Here is a 16,691-nt window from a genome sequence, read left to right as displayed (position 1 = left end):
AGCTATATTTAATCATCTTAATCACATCAATTTACCAAGCAACATTGACATACCATACCACGCAATGACCACTAGAGCGAGCCATTGACCATAGACTGTGCAAGCCCCCATGTAAACCCATGTTAAAACCAAGGTTCACAACATCCAAGGATGGGATGATGACATCGCTCCCCATTGACATTGAAAGGAAGCTCAATACTGTTCAATTCGTGCTTGATCGTCTAAAACCACCATCGGTATGGGCACCGGAACGTATACAGATGCCACACAGAAAGTTTCCGAATCAAAATCCGACCTAGTGAAACTGCGTGAGGGTCGGATGGTTTGCATTGAGCCTAGCGGCTAGCAGAGGCCTTGGTAAACAGGAAGCTATGGTTTAAAGGTGACGTCATAATCGTATCCTTTTTTTTCCACGGTTTACGTGTGGATACCATGGGAAGGTAAGCTAAGCATTTCGCTCCATCTATTAACCCAAATTAAAAGCTTAAACAATGCTTTTATATGAGATAGTTGATCTAAAAGTCGCCCGGCGCTAACTGAGTTAACAAATGCTAATGCTAACACATAATAATGCTAAAGCTAACACATGCTAATGCTAACTAATGCTAATGCTAACAAATGATAATGTAAAAAAATGTTAAATGCCAATGCTAACACATGCTAATGCTACAAATGCTAACATTAGCATTTGTTAACATTAGCATTTGTTAGCATTAGCATTTTTAACATTAACATTTTTAACATTAGCATTACCATTCATTAATATTAACATTAGCATTAGCATTTTTAGCATTAACATTTGTTATTATTAGCATTTGTTAGCATTAACAATTGTTAGCATTATCATTAGCATTTGTTAGCATTTGTCAACATTAGCATTTGTTAACATTAGCATTAGAGTTTAGCCGTTGGGACTGTGGGACTGAACTAGTTCGGGATCGGCACTCTGATAAGGACAAATAAAGCCGAACTAGTTCGGCTGCAGGCACACTTAAAAGTAGCTAATGCTTAAAATGCTAAAGCAAATAATGCTAAAAATAATGCTAATGCTAATAAAAATGTTAATGTTAAAGCTAATGATAAAAATGCTAATGCTAAAAATTATAATAATGACATTAATGTCAATGCAAAAATGCTAATGCCAACACCAACTGCTAAACAAGGTTACACACACTTAGCGAGCTGCCGGGCACGCTTAAAATGTCGTAGAAATTTTCTTTTCTGGTTCTATTAACTCTAGTCGAGATATACAGTAACTCTGGTAGTCCATAGTAAAATGGACATTAGAATGTTAGGTGTTCAACCTCATTAACCTCAAAATAGGCTAGACACAGAGACACCATCTTTATAATTCATGACTGACTGAAGAGTCAAATTTTAACAACTTGCACCAGGAAAGAGAATTTAATTAACTCTTTCTTGGTGAAAGTTTTTAAAGGTAAAATAACTGATGTTACTATACTGATGCTATGTCTTGGTGGGGGCTCGACCCATGATGGACTTCTTAGTGTTTAGTTCAGGTCTCAGCAGCATGGTATAACACTTTGGGCCAAACAATGCCAGCAATAGACCAAAACTAGATGCTAAAATAGCAAACACCTCCACTACATCTGCATATTTGCCTGGAGAGCTGATATATGCTGGGATGAAGCCTATCCACACGGCACAGAAGATCAACATACTGAAAGTGATGAACTTGGCTTCATTGAAGTTGTCTGGGAGATTCCTTGCCATGAAAGCTAGGAGAAAGCTGAGGAGTGCCAGTAAACCAATATAACCAAGTAACACTGCAAAACCAACTGTTGATCCCACATCACATTCATAGACTATCTTATCACTGCGGTATTGTGTGTTTTTATGAGGAGTTGGTGAGGCAGACACTAGCCAAACTGTACAGATAATTGCCTGGATGACAGTAAGAACCAGAACTGTTCCTCTCTGCTGCATGGCACCAAACAACTTCATAATGTCTGCTCCTCCAGGCTTGGAGGCCCTGAACACGGCCAACACCACCATAGTCTTTACCAGGATACAACTGACACAGAGCACAAAGCTAATCCCAAATGCTGCATGTCTCAGCTGACAAGTCCAGAGTATGGGACGACCAATAAACAAGAGGGAACACATGAAACACAGTTTAAGAGACAATAACAGTTGGAAGCTGAGTTCTGAGTTGTTAGCGCGTACCATGGGTGTGTCTCGATGATATATGAAGATTCCTAGAACAATGGCACACATGAGTGTGCCTAGCAATGAGATGGTTGTCAAGGAGATACCCAGGGCCTCATGGTAGGAGAGGTACTCCACAACCTTAGGGATACAGTGGTCACGCTGGGGATTGGGCCAGGATTCATCTGGACAACTGGTGCACTCTGTAGAGCCTAACAAGGAGTGCAAGGTTAAATGGACACATGTACAGCATTGCTCTAAAGTAAATTACCTGCTATACATAGCTACATAATGTAAACCTACCAGTCTCATTGCTGATCTTTCCCTCAGAACATGCAATGCAGTCAAAGCAGCAGACAGGTTCCCCTTTCCTTCTTGCCAGACGGGTTCCAGGGGAACACCTCTCACTGCACACTGACCGAACCTACAAAGGAAAGTGACAGTGATCAATTTCAGTCTAAACCTAGAAAAGTGTGCTCCTCGGAGCATATATCTCCACCAGGCTGGGTTGCCTAGCCAACATGTTTTTAGTATTATTATTTTTACCATTAGCATTTTTAGCTTTAGCATTAGCGGTTAGCCATTGGTTATGTGGGACCACCTACCAAGTTTGAGACCAGTAACGTGTTGGGAAGTGGAGTTATGGCCAAATAAAGCTTCGGCCAATCGGAAGAGGGGGCAGGGCTAATTTAAACCAATTAAGGTGAAGGACTCTTAATCAAGTCATATGACACCAGCCACAACTCTGTATGACAAACAGTTGATGAGTAATTGCCAAATAAAGGAACAATCAAGTTTCGGCCAATCAGAAAAGGGGGTGGGGATAATTTAAACCAATTAAGGTTAAGGACTCTTAATCAAGTCATATGACACCACTCACATGTCTGTATGACAAACGGTTCGTGAGAAATAGAGGCACTTCCTGTTTGGTGAAGGGCACTTCCTGTTTGGCGAATGAAGCACCAATTGAGGTTAAGAACTCTTAATCAAGTCATATGACACCACCCACACGTCTTTACGACAAACGGTTCATGAGATATAGAGGCACTTCCTGTTTGGCGAAGGGCACTTCCTGTTTGGCGAAGGAAGCACCAATTAAGGTTAAGGACTCTTAATCAAGTCATATGACACCACCCACACATCTGTAAGACAAACGGTTCATGAGATATAGAGGCACTTCCTGTTTGGCGAAGGGCACTTCCTGTTTGGTGAAGGAAGCACCAATTGAGGTTAAGGACTCTTAATCAAGTCATATGACACCACCCACGTGTCTGCACAACAAACGGTTCATGAGATATAGAGGCACTTCCTGTTTTGCGAAGGGCACTTCCCGTTTGGCAAAAGAAGCACCAATTAAGGTTAAGGACTCTTAATCAAGTCATATGTCACCACCCATGTGTCTGTACGACAAACGGTTCATGAGATATAGAGGTACTTCCTGTTTGGTGAAGGGCACTTCCCGTTTGGCGAAAGAAGCACCAATTAAGGTTAAGGACTCTTAATCAAGTCATATGACACCACCCACATGTCTGTACGACAAACGGTTCGTGAGAAATAGAGGCACCTCCTGTTTGGTGAAGGGCACTTCCTGTTTGGCTAATGAAGCACCAATTAAGGTTAAGAACTCTTAATTAAGTCATATGACACCACCCACGCGTCTGTACGACAAACAGTTCATGAGATATAGAGGCACTTCCTGTTTGGCGAAGGAAGCACCAATTAAGGTTAAGGACTCTTAATCAAGTCATATGACACCACCCAAACGTCTGTACGACAAACGGTGCATGAGATATAGAGGCACTACCTGTTTGGCGAAGGGCACTTCCTGTTTGGCAAAGGAAGCACCAATTGAGGTTAAGGACTCTTAATTAAGTCATATGACACCACCCACGGGTCTGCACAACAAACGGTTGATAAGATATAGAGTGTGTGCAACCTTGGGTTGGTGTTAGCATTAGCATTCTTAGTTTTAGCATTAGAATTTTTAACATATTCATTAGGCTTTAACATTAGCATTAGCTTTAGCATTTTTTAGCAATAACATTTTCATTTTTTGCATTACCATTAGCATTTTTAGCATTAGCATTTTAACATTAGCATTTTTAGCATTAGCATTTCTAACATTAGCATTAGCATTTTAGCATTAGCTAGCATTAATATTTCTAACATTAGCTTTTTTAAGCATTAACTTTTTTAGAATTAGCATTTGTTATCATTAACGTTAACATTTGTTAATATTAGCATGTGTTATCATAAACATGCGTTAGCATTAGCATTAGCATTTTTAGCTTAGCATTAGCGGAAGTAGTGGTTAGCATTAGTGGTTAGCCGTTGGGACTGGGACCACCCACCGATTTTAAGACCAGTAATGTGTTGGGAAGTGGAGTTATGGACAAATAAAGCTTTGGCCAATCAGAAGAAGGGGCGGGGCTAAGTTAAACCAATTAAGTTGAAGAACTCTGAAACAAGTCAAATGACACCACCCACAAGTCTGTACGACAAACGGTTGACAAGATAAAGCCAAATAAAGTTTAAGCCAATCAGAAGAGGGGGCGGGGCTAAGTTAAACAAAATAATCTGAAGGACTCTGAAACAAGTCAAATGACACCAGCCACAAGTCAAACGGTTGACGAGATAAAGCCAAAAAAATGTTGTCCAATCAGAAGAGGGGGCGGGGCTAAGTTAAACCAATAAAGGTGAAAACTCTGAAACAAGTTAAATTGCACCACCCACAAGTCTGTACGACAAACAGTTGATGAGTTAGAGCCAAATAGAGGAACAATCAAGTTTCGACCAATCAGAAGAGAGGGCAAGTCAAATGGGGCGGGGAAGGAAGCCAATAGGAAGACAGAGGGGGTGGGGCTTCAGCAATTACAGTTCGTCCCTATTTGCCAGAACGACGCCCAAAAAACCCATTCACTTTGAATGGGGAACTCTGGAAAAAAAAAAAAAAAAAAAAAAAAACGTTGGCGCCTCATTACTCTGGCATATTTTTGACTAGCAATGTGATTTAAACTTTCCAACACTCACAGGACTTTGGACTTTTTTTCCGGCCAATAGGGACGAGCTGTAATTAATTAAGCCCCACCCCCTCTTTATTCCTATTGTCTGGGCTTTAAACAGCCATAACTCCAGTTCACAGCATGGTACCGTCTTGAAACTTGGAGTCTGGACTTATTACTTAAGCCCCGCCCCCTCTTAAGCCCCTATCTTCCTATTGGCTGAGCTTTAAACAGCTGTATCTCCAGTTTGCAGCATGGTACCGTCTCGAAACCCGCTGTGTGTATTTACACGGCCAATAGGAATGATCTGTAATTGTTTGAGCCCCGCCTCCTCTGCCTTCCTATTGGCTGGGCTTTAAACATCAATAACTCCACTTCCCAACACGTTACTGGTCTCAAACTCGGTGGATGGTCCCACAGTCCCAACGGCTAACTACTAATGCTAACCATTACTTCTGCTAATGCTTATGCTAAAATGCTAAAGCTAGCAAATGCTAATGCTAAAACATGCTTATAAATGCTAATGCTAAAAATGCTAATGCCAATACTAACAAATGCTAATGCTAAAATGGTAATGCTAAAGCGAAAAATGTGAATGTTAAAAATGCTAATGCTAAAAATGTTAATGCTAATGCTAAAAATGCTAATGTTAGAAAAGCTAATGCTAGCTAATCTATCTATAAATGCGAGAAGTCTCTGCGTGTCTGTAATCCGCGTATCTCGAGAACCGTTCGTCCCACCGGCTTCAGATTCGGCACGCGCGTTCCCCGCCGCGGCACGGAGTGCAGTGCCGGGTCTCGACCCGACCCGACGCGCGGTTTTCCCGAACCGGCGCGAAACGTTCGGAATCTCCTTATGCGGGGTTGATTGTTGACATCAGGCTGTTCCGGAGGAAATCGGCGAAAGCTCTGACTCATTGTGACATCACTTCATAAAAGGCTCTGACATCACGTACGCCACATGAGTCAACAAAAAATATATGGGCATAAAATGGACGCAGACAGACAGATACAGATATCTCCATATATGGGCATAAATGGACACAGGCAAACAGATGTTCAAAACGGGTCCTATGACAACAGGTATAATGAGGTTTGCATTAAAGGGGGAACCGGCACTGTGTCTGCAACACAGTTGGAGGCACAGACAGATACTCCATATATGGGCATAACATGGACGCAGATAGTCAGATATCTCCATATCTGGGCATAAAATGGACCCAGAACTATAACTGCAGTGATCTCCATATATGGACATAAAATGGACGCCGACAGACAGACAGACAGATATCTCCATATATGGGCATAAATGGACACAGGCAGACAGATGGTCAAAACGGGTCCTAAAGGGCGGGGCATTCATTCCCTATTTACATTGTTCCGAGTTGGCCAGGTCGCCGACTAGGCGCTGGGCCGCCCCAGCTTCTAGTGATACTAATGTTAGAAATACTAATGTTCAAAATGCCAATGCTAAATAAAATACTAATTGCTAGCTAATGCTAAAAAATGATAACGCTAATGCAAAAATGCTAATGATAATGCTAAAAATGCAAAAGTTAATGCTAATAAAATGCTAATGGTAAAGCTAATGCTAAAAATGTTAATGTTAAACATTCTAATGCTAATGCTGATGTTAATGTTAATGCTAAAAATGTTAATGCGAACACCAACCACTACACAAAGTTGCACACACTTAGCGAACTGCAGGCACACTTTTCGTAGAAATGTTCTTTTCTAGTTATTATTATTATTATTATTATTATTACCCTTATTATTATATAGTGAAGTATGGCGGATTACAATGAGTGTTTTGCCATTGCATGGCAGGCACACTTAATTAGAGACTGGTAGCGTAAAGTATTTATGACAATGTTATGCCAATTAAAGTAATAAAATCAAGTGCAAATTTCATTAAAAAAAAACATTTGACACCAGCACTGGAGACCCTTCAAAATGTAATTTTTGAGGTTGATTGGATGTTATGTTCATGATGAATGGCATTTTAGTAGGAAATAAGGCCTACAGTTCAATAGTTACAGGCCAAATTTTAAAAAAAAGTGTTGAGTGGTTGGAATGTTTTCCATGGCCTACTGGGAGTATGCGTGCAAGGTTGGACCAGCTACAAACAGACTGTCGGACATACACACGGACAGGGGTGAAAAATGTATCTCTTCCTTCCGTTCTGTCAGCCTAGCATTGATAATAAATAATTTCACATCATCAGCTCAACATTAGCTATTGTAGAAAATTAAACTGACCTTTGTGGATTCACGGTTCCAGAAGATTCTGTCTTCCTCAAGGATGAGTTGTTCACCTGCGGAGGCTGACTTCTTGAACACACCTACATTCTGAAAGTTTACGCTTCCATCAGGGAACAATGCCCAGTTTACGACGTCATAGATCGGTAAAGCATCACCATTCTCATCAAATGATACATCATCACCAAATGATGTGTTGAAGTTGACCCTTTCCAGGTAATGCATGAGCTAGAAATGGCAATGCAAAGTTATGAATATAGCAAGGTATGACTGCATACGATATACGTACACCATAGTTAAGGCCCTTCCACACATTCAGAAATGATGAATTCTATAGAATTAATAATTTCACCTGCCATGGCTGTATTTTCTGCAATCTGGCACAGCTGTGCCCAGCAAAAGGCCCTCTTCCTGGCACACATTGCAACATGTCATGGAGGGCATGAGCCAGGGCATACACAGCCTTGTACACGTTATACACGTTTCTGAGGTCAGACACAGAGTTAAATTTAGGTTTCGTTCCTGGGTCCTCTTGTCCAGTACACACCCGTCCACCAGCATCCACCCACTCTGACGGAAGGGGTGGAAATTTACACTGAAACGTGTGTTCCCAAAACTGCGTCACCTGAAGAAGCACCATCAAGGCTGAACATCAATTTAGTACAGTATACTTTGCACGACAGGTGTCGAACGGCACGTCGCACTACGTGTCTAACAGCGTTCAGAGTTTTGAGCACTCATACTCTCTCTGAGACTCAGGCAAGTGCAGAGGGGGGACTTTTAGTGCCCTTTTGCCTCAAAGTGCTTAATTATAATTATAATTGAACTATAATAATTATTATTTATAATTTAATTGAGCTGGCTGCCATCAGCCAATTTTAGTTTGACCCGATGCAGAGATCGTCAAGTGCCCTCCTACCTCGTTAACCTTGCAGCTGCAAACTACATTATTTAAGACAGGCAGCAAGCATGGTAAGTTCACTGTAGGCTACTACATTTCTCGTGTGAAATGGCACACAAAAAGACCACCCCAAAAATCGGTGTGCGTGCCATTCGCCTTTTGAGAGGTCTGAGCACCTGCCCACTCAGTGCACACTACAGTGAGACTCGCCGACAGTGTGGTCACAACATGTAATCAAGGAAGTGAACGTGATCTCTGTGGTAAAAGGAGCTTATTCTTTTATTACTGAATGTAATTACTGAATCTCTGTGCTAGGTAAATCTGTGAAACCCAAGCCTTTCACAGGCAACAATGGAAAAGGAGCTTACTTATTTATTCTCAAACAATCAGAGCAGGGGCTTCATTTGGACCTCAGAGTGTTAACATGGCAACAACCATGCGTTTTTATAAAAAAAAAATATATATATATATATATATATATATATATATATATATAATTTTGTCAATTACGAATATTTCCACCACAGAAGGTTTGCAGGACAATACTAGATGAATTGCCTTGTGTGTCTAGAAATCATGCTGTAAGCTTCATCTCTAGTAGGCCTGAAGCTTGATTTAATGAACACAAGCTTGTAGATTGGCTATTTTTGGTGCACAACACTGCGCAACGCAGCATGCCCAAGATTGCAACCAAAGCCGGTACGGCAACGAGCCTGATCGCACAGACACACTGACACAACGAGTGGTCCGGCTCGAATGACGTGAGGCAAATAGGTATGTGTGGACATGACACAAAAGAAGTATTATTGCCTATCCTGTTCATTTCGATCTTACTTGTCAAATGTCAAGTAGGGGCCTCCAAGAGAAGGTCTGAGAGACAGGTGGAGGTGGGTTATTGATAATGATCATTTTATCATTATATCTAGCCTATGGACAATCAAAATCAATTGGAAATATTTATTAATAAATATATTATTTAATATTTATTTTGATGTGGTGTCATTATTGGCTGTGCATTATTGTTTATTTGTGGTCAGTGCATACAGAATAATCTAAATAACCTTTTCCTCGAAATTAAATGAATTTACTATGGATGCTTTGAAGCATGTTGACACACATTCACAATGAAGACAAGTATTAATCTCTGTATTGATAATTTCTGCTCAGTTACTTCAGTAATAGCCTATGCATGTGGAACATCTCCCCTACATTAGCCTAATACATGCAGTGTACATTTCTGGTGTGAAATTGGTATGACATAACCGAAAAGGCCTCTAAAACTTTACCCCAAAAGCATTTATTGTTTCTTTAAAAAATAAAAATAAAAAAAAAACAGCGTGCCCTTTCCTTACCATGCCCTAGATATTGCTATAAATTAAACCTCTGAATCAGAGTATGTGACCCTTCATTTTCCCAGAGATGCACGACTCACTTTTGTCATATAACGGTCATTCTTGTCACACAAAACATAAAATGATGTATTTACTTCAAATATGAGTTAAATGTAAATACCGTGTGAATGTTTAGAAACATGCCCAGTTCGGCATTCTGGGATAAACGTTTGGCTAAAACTGTAATGTAAAAAAATAGCAGATCTACAAGCTTAAAGTGAAAACAGGAGGGGGCCTAGGGCCTTATCTTGCATGCAGCCTTAGTCTTTTGCCTTTTTCAATAGTTCAAAGAGCAGATTGACAAGCTCACAATGTGTCGATGTAGATGAACTATTACAAAATGTTTTTGGGGGGTTAAGAGGTAAGACACAAGATAGGGCCCTAGCTACTATAGAGTCCTGGGTGTCTCCGGCCAACTAACTATACAGGGTTTAAGTGGTAGAAAAAAAAGAAGAAAAAAACAGACGTCAGTTTGAAGTAGCAGCTTAAATACTACAGTACATACCATGCTATGTTCATGTATGTAGTCAGGGTCGTTGTCAGGATGTGTTTTTAAGAAGAACTCCCTTAGACCTGGTATCTCTCCGCGACGGATGGCAAAACCAAGGGTGCCTCTCAGGTACGGCATATAACGAGGAGACTGCAGTACGGTAAAGTGTGCCCAGTACCACGTGGCTATCCATTGCAGACCTGTCACATTCTGCTTTAGCACCTGTCAATTGAGTTGACACTGTATATATATATATATATACGTATAAGGCAAAACACTGCGTTCTAAAAGCTATCAACACAAATGCAAAGTAACAGTCATACTGTAGCAGTTAGACGTGTGCGAATGCTTATTACAAGTATTGCGTTCAAAAAACAAACCAACATAACGTTAAAGTGTATAGAGGATATCTCTATATGCACATCTCTAAAGTGACAATTTAAGGAGTTTTTAATACCTCTAAAATGACATAAAAATGTTTTGGCCAAATAGTCAAATATTAAAGGCAGAAATTGTGAAAATAGCATGCTCACAACGCCTCGCTTTATAATAGCCTTGTGTTATACAAAATGTAGCCTCGGAAACCCAGGCTTATTTTGGCGATCGGAAGAAAAATAAAGCCTGGGCTAGCCCCCCTATAACTGTGGTTCATGATATTTTAATTGTATATCAAATATATGTAGCCTTTCAGATATCTTATTTTACATCAGTATTGTTCATGTGAACTGGTTTGTTTAGGCTTATCCATTATAATTATAAAATCGCTATGATTTATCACTCGTTTTCCACCGCGGATCACTTCCTCATTTACTCAAAGCAGACAGCAGCAGGAGTCATCCAGACGCCGGAGGACTAGAGATGGGATTTATGGCACTTTGCCGGATCTCTGGGATCCGATCCTTTCCAAAAGCCGTTCAAAAGACTGACATTGTAGTTATTTAGTTACTTTAGTTACTTACATCTACATTGCAAGTAAAGAATGTTTGTACTTTTTCAACAACTGTTCTTTAGAAAGGAACGGCTCCCTATACTGCGAACCGGATCCCATTGCTCATTTCAAAGAGCCGTTCTAAAGACTCGAAGATACGGAGGACCCGGTAAGATTTGTTAGGGGCATAGAATGTTCACGTTAGGTTAGACTATACAAAATGTAATGCCTCGACGCTTAGTGCTCGTCAGGGTGTGTGTGTGTGTGGGGGGGGGGGGGGGGGGGGGTCCCCAGTTCAAATATGATTATTTTGAGGGTCGCGGCCTGAAAATATTGAGAACCACTGGTCTACGTGAACACGAATCATAATCATAATAACCCCAACCTCTTCCATGACGGTAGCCATATGCGTGCCGTATACAAATGGAATGACCACGCGAGCTGTGGATTCCTTCATCGCGGCGACGGTCCTCTGAAGGCGGTCCTCTGAAGCCAGGTTGGTCCACAGGTCATAGGGCAGGGCCTCCGCATAGGCCACGCAGCCCAGGCCAGACCGGAGCAGCTCAGCCATGAAGGTCTGGGCAGGGTCTTTGGAACCTTCATGCTCAATGTACACCACTCCTACCCAGGTCCACCTGAACCGCTTCAGAACCTGGAGCACAGCTCTCACCTGATCGGACACGGAATGGTTACTCACCGTACTTACTTGACCCATTTAGACCTAGAATTATTTAATGCTTTAATTATTGAAAAATAGCAGATATACAAGCTCACACCGCGGCACCGAGTGCCGCACTGTGAGCTTATAGAGCTGCTATTTTTTTTAAACTGTGAAAATGTGTGCAAATCTTTGAATATATCAGGGTCCCTGTTTCACAACCTGTTCATAGATTCCATATATTTTCATCCTTTGACAGCACAATCATCAGTGTATTTTGGATTCACGTCAATTTGTGTTTTCAGATATTTAACCACTTGAACCGTCAATAACACGCTGTACTTGGTCTGCTCTTTTTACCCTCTAGTCTAAACCAAAGCTCTTAATGGAAATAACAGATCTACAAGATCGCAGCGCGAAGCGTTTGAGCTTGTAGATCGGCTATTTTTGGTATAACTTCCAAAAAAGTAGAAAAAAGTTTCTATCACACAAAGATTTGAAGGCCCCCCTGAAGACCCCCTAGGGGTCCCGGACCCCCTGTTGAAGAACCATGTCCACAGATTCTACAATGAAAAGGTCTAATCATTCTGATTTTATGCTCTCAACAAAGACCTTCAGCTCCAAGTCAAAAACTGCTGTAAAAGTATTGTTATACTAATAATAATTACCTAGGTGCAAGTACAAGTATTCATCACAATGATTGCTTGAGTACGAGTAAGTTAGTATATAGTTACTTAATACAATCTGATGTATTGCTTAAATAAAAAACATACTTCAAATGTTTAAAATATAAAATTTGTACGTGTAATAATAGAAATAAAATAGAAAATTGGCATGTGCAAATTCAAATATATCACTGCTATAATATATAACTTTAAATAAGACAGTAATGCATGTGTGTGTGCATAGGCGATTTTAAGGGGTGTCCTAGGGTGCACGTGCACCCCCTGGCCGCCAGGCGGCCATTTTGATTTTTTTGATCATAATAAACACGCAATATGATTAAGAAGAAGAACATCTCAAATTCGCCTTTTTTGACCCTTTGAAGCACCCATAGCATGACTTCTAAACCAATCACAGCAAATGGGGGGCGGGAGGTAATAGGACTACTGGTTTCTCAACCAATCACAGTGACTGTCTGAACGTCTCTGACAGCACCGCTGAAAAACAAACGGCAGATGATGACACCTGCAGATTTATCTAAATAACAGAATTAAACAGTTGTTTCACAGTGGAATATGCTACCTGGGGTTAACTACAGACATCCATAGGACATGTGGATAGCTTTTACATTTACCATACGTGAACTAAAGTTTTCGGCGCTGCTCAAAGAGGCTGGATTACACGATGTGTTCTGTGCCTCCAAGGAATAACACTTTCTTCTGGGCACCTCAATATAACATTGGATATTTTCTTGTCATTTTCTTAAGGTAAGACATGGCTTTATTTAACTATCTGTTCACTGTGGAGTTAGCCAGCCTGTTTTCTTCTCCTCCGTGTGTGTGTGTGTGTGTGTGTGTGTGTGTGTGTGTGTGTGTGTGTGTGTGTGTGTGTGTGTGTGTGTGTGTGTGTGTGTGTGTGTGTGTGTGCGCGCGCGAGCGAGCGCGCATGCTTGCTTCACTTGCTTGTAAATATTGGTAGCTGCTGGTTATGGATCTTTGGTGGTGTGGTTGTGCCACACCACCAATGTAAATGACTGCTTGATTGCTTGATGAATGATGATTAACTTGATGTTTGGCTTTATATGTCCTGGCTGTGCTGCCTCTGTCTGCAAAATAAGTAAATAAATCCTATAGACATATGCTCATGGTGTCTAGAAAAAGAAGCACCTGTTTGACACTTTTTTTGTTTATATTGTGTTACATTTGGGTACAAAATTAACTGCAGAAATCCGCTAAAACAACATTACAAAACCGCTAAGCACGCGCGCGAGCGTCGTGCACGCGCGCTGTGCGCGCGTGCATGAGGTAATAGAGGTCGTGCACCCCCTGCTGGAAGAGGCTAGAATCGCCTATGTGTGTGTGTGTGTGTGTGTGTGTGTGTGTGTGTGTGTGTGTGTGTGTGTGTGTGTGTGTGTGTGTGTGCGTGGGGGGGGTGGACAGGGAATTACTACTTTGTGGGGACCTCATGTCCCCACAAAGATAGTACAATCAGATGAAAAAACCTTGTGGGGGCTTATTAATAGGTCCCCACAAGGTGTTTAGGGGTTAGGTTAAGGATTAGGGTTAGGGTTAGGGTTCAAAATGAATGGAATGTCCCTACAAAGATAGTAGACTATGTGTAATGTCCCCACAAAGTAGCAATTGCAAACCTGTGTGTGTGTGTGTGTGTGTGTGTGTGTGTGTGTGTGTGTGTGTGTGTGTGTGTGTGTGTGTGTGTGTGTGTGTGTGTGTGTGTGTGTGTGTGTTTGCGCGCAAGGGTGTGTGTTGCGAAACAAACATCTTACAAGTACAATGTATTCAAAGTGTTACTTAAGTAAATACAATCAAGTTACTACCTACATCTATGTCATCATATGTATATGTCACTAGAGGGAGGTATTTCTCCAGTGTGTGGACCTGGAACATACAGTAATATATCAACATGTTTTGTGTGTAGCAGTTTACCAGGAAGGTATCACTTGGGATTGTTCTAAAGAATGACGGAAACTCGTTCCTTTCGCTCAGGTAGTCGCTGGTGGCAGTATAACTGATCTGCCAAAGACACAACACATCTGTTACATAATATACCACATTTTGTTCCACAATCTACATCTACAATTTACAGTTTAGGCATTTAGCAGACGCTCTCATTTAGAGTGACTTGCATTAACTTTAAGAAGCCAGGTAGATAATCACATATAGAGACTGTAGGATCCCAGCTAAACAATGAACCTGCTGTAGCATCTGTCTAAACGATATTCTAAATAACAATCTGAACATTGAAACTATATACGTGGCACACAATGAACATCATCGGTCTAAATAACAAGCTATCAAATTCAAAAAACAAAAGAAACAGAGCGAGTGACGCGATATGTCTGCATAGTGCAGATGGGTATGTCTGCATATCTTTGTCCAGAGGGAGTACACGGAGAGCGAAGTGCGAGGGGTGTGAGTCTGAAGAGGTAAGTCTTCAAAATGAGAATTGAGAGTGAGTCTGCAGTTCCCTACAAGCAGAGCATGTGAACAGAGCGGAAAGGGGAGAGAAAAAAAAAGAAAAAAAAACAAAAACATGCGGTGACAATGACAATTCAACTATAGTCCTCCCTCTCCCTCTATCTCTCTCTCTCTCCCTAAAATGGTACAATGTTATAATACATACAGCATTCTATAGATCACACAGATAGCTTAGTACTTCCGACCCCTTTCATAAAAAAATATATATACATTTTATCCGACCACTTGTTCTCTCAGGTCTGGGCAAAGAATCAAACCTCGAACACAGACGTGTTGACAACATGCTGACAAACAAATGCAATAATGCTACTGACATTGCTAATCAAATTTCAGATTCGTAAATAATTAAATAACCCAAATTAGGCATAGCGGTGTCGGGTGGAAAACGTGTCTGTCTGAACCATTACTTATCAGGAAATGGAGGAAGGAAAAAAAGTATCTGTGTTAAATGTGGTTATTATTTATACAAAGCTCTAGTTAATACTTATTAGTTAAATATTCATAAAACCCCACGGACAACCTTCAAACTGGTCTCCCTACTTTGGACTGTAAATCAGCAAGGTAAATAATCACATGGATAGAATGCAGAGAGAAGTAACAAGATACGGTATGTCTGCATATAGCCATTCAGTCGCTAGTCGCTAATATCAATTGAGAGAGAAGTTGGCAAGAAGGGTTACAGACAGGCAGAGTGAAGTGCTAGGGGGTGAGATGGAGTTTGAAGAGGTGAGTCTTCGAATTACGGCACAACATTTGGGAGTAATTCTGCAGTTTCCTACATCAGAGCATGAGAACAGAGCAGAGAGGGGAGAGAGGAGAAAAAAAAGAGCGATTGCTGCAAACGCACAGTGACAATTCACCTAGTGCTCCCCCTCCCTCTCTCTCTCCCAGACTTAAGCATATCGGTGTCGGATGGAGACCTTGTATGTCCAAAACCATTACTTTTCAGGAAAAGAAAATAATCGGTGTTCAATGTAGTCATTGTATAGTTGCAAGATATTAATACTTATCACTCGTTAAATAATACAACTCACATACTTACCAATTTCCACTTGACGTCCCTATTTTGAACCGGCAAACGCAAAATAAAATAAAAAACACTTCTAAAATAAGGAACATAGACAATCTACAAGCTCAAAAAGTCGTGGTGTAAATAATCAAATAGCATGAATTAAACTGTATACTGTATACAATTGATGGTAAAGGCCGTTTCAAGTAGATAACTTACCGTGGGCACTCTGAAAAAGCCTAATACCCTTTGTATGTGAATACAACTTGTTGAGACAGCTGCACCCACAATTCCCAGCATTGGAGGGGACCCACCACAGCTCTCGTTCATTTGATACACTTTCTCTTTCCCACTGATCAATGTCAACGCTGCAGGCGCACCTCCAAATGGTAAACAGCTATCATAGATACTATATCCCAGAGTCACGTTGGGTAAAAGGCTGGGGTTTCTGTTGATCTCATTAATGGCAAAAGCCATGGTCATGGACCATCTGAACCCTTGCATGAGAAACCTAACACACAATATATCATATTTGTAGAAAACACAAGCTTAAGGTACTATCTATCAAAACAAGTTCCCTGTCCTCATGCTTGCTATTGTCTGATGTGTGATACTCACCCCTGGCATGTGGGGTACCGCGGCTTGGAGGTGAAAGACGTCTCATGATAGACAGGCTGGTAGTAGACGGGAAACACGCCACCCAGAACGATGTCTGCAGCCTTTTGCAT

At 41.0% G+C, this 16,691-nt stretch overlaps 1 protein-coding gene across 1 annotated transcript; it reads right to left on the bottom strand.

The window, feature by feature from the left end:
- Positions 1-1,467: 1,467 nt before the first annotated feature.
- LOC308306267 (vomeronasal type-2 receptor 26-like) lies at positions 1,468-16,691 on the bottom strand (the record flags this gene model as incomplete). Its single annotated transcript, XM_080751167.1, has 6 exons — positions 1,468-2,381; positions 2,473-2,593; positions 11,524-11,808; positions 14,403-14,489; positions 16,390-16,474; positions 16,582-16,691. The coding sequence occupies 6 exons, from the start codon at positions 16,689-16,691 to the stop codon at positions 1,468-1,470; spliced, it is 1,602 nt and encodes a 533-aa protein (XP_080607293.1).

The sequence above is a fragment of the Nannobrachium achirus genome (assembly GCF_963921795.1).
Source record: "Nannobrachium achirus genome assembly, chromosome: 20".
NCBI classification, from domain to species: Eukaryota; Metazoa; Chordata; class Actinopteri; order Myctophiformes; family Myctophidae; genus Nannobrachium; species Nannobrachium achirus.
This window is presented reverse-complemented; position numbering and strand designations above follow the sequence as displayed.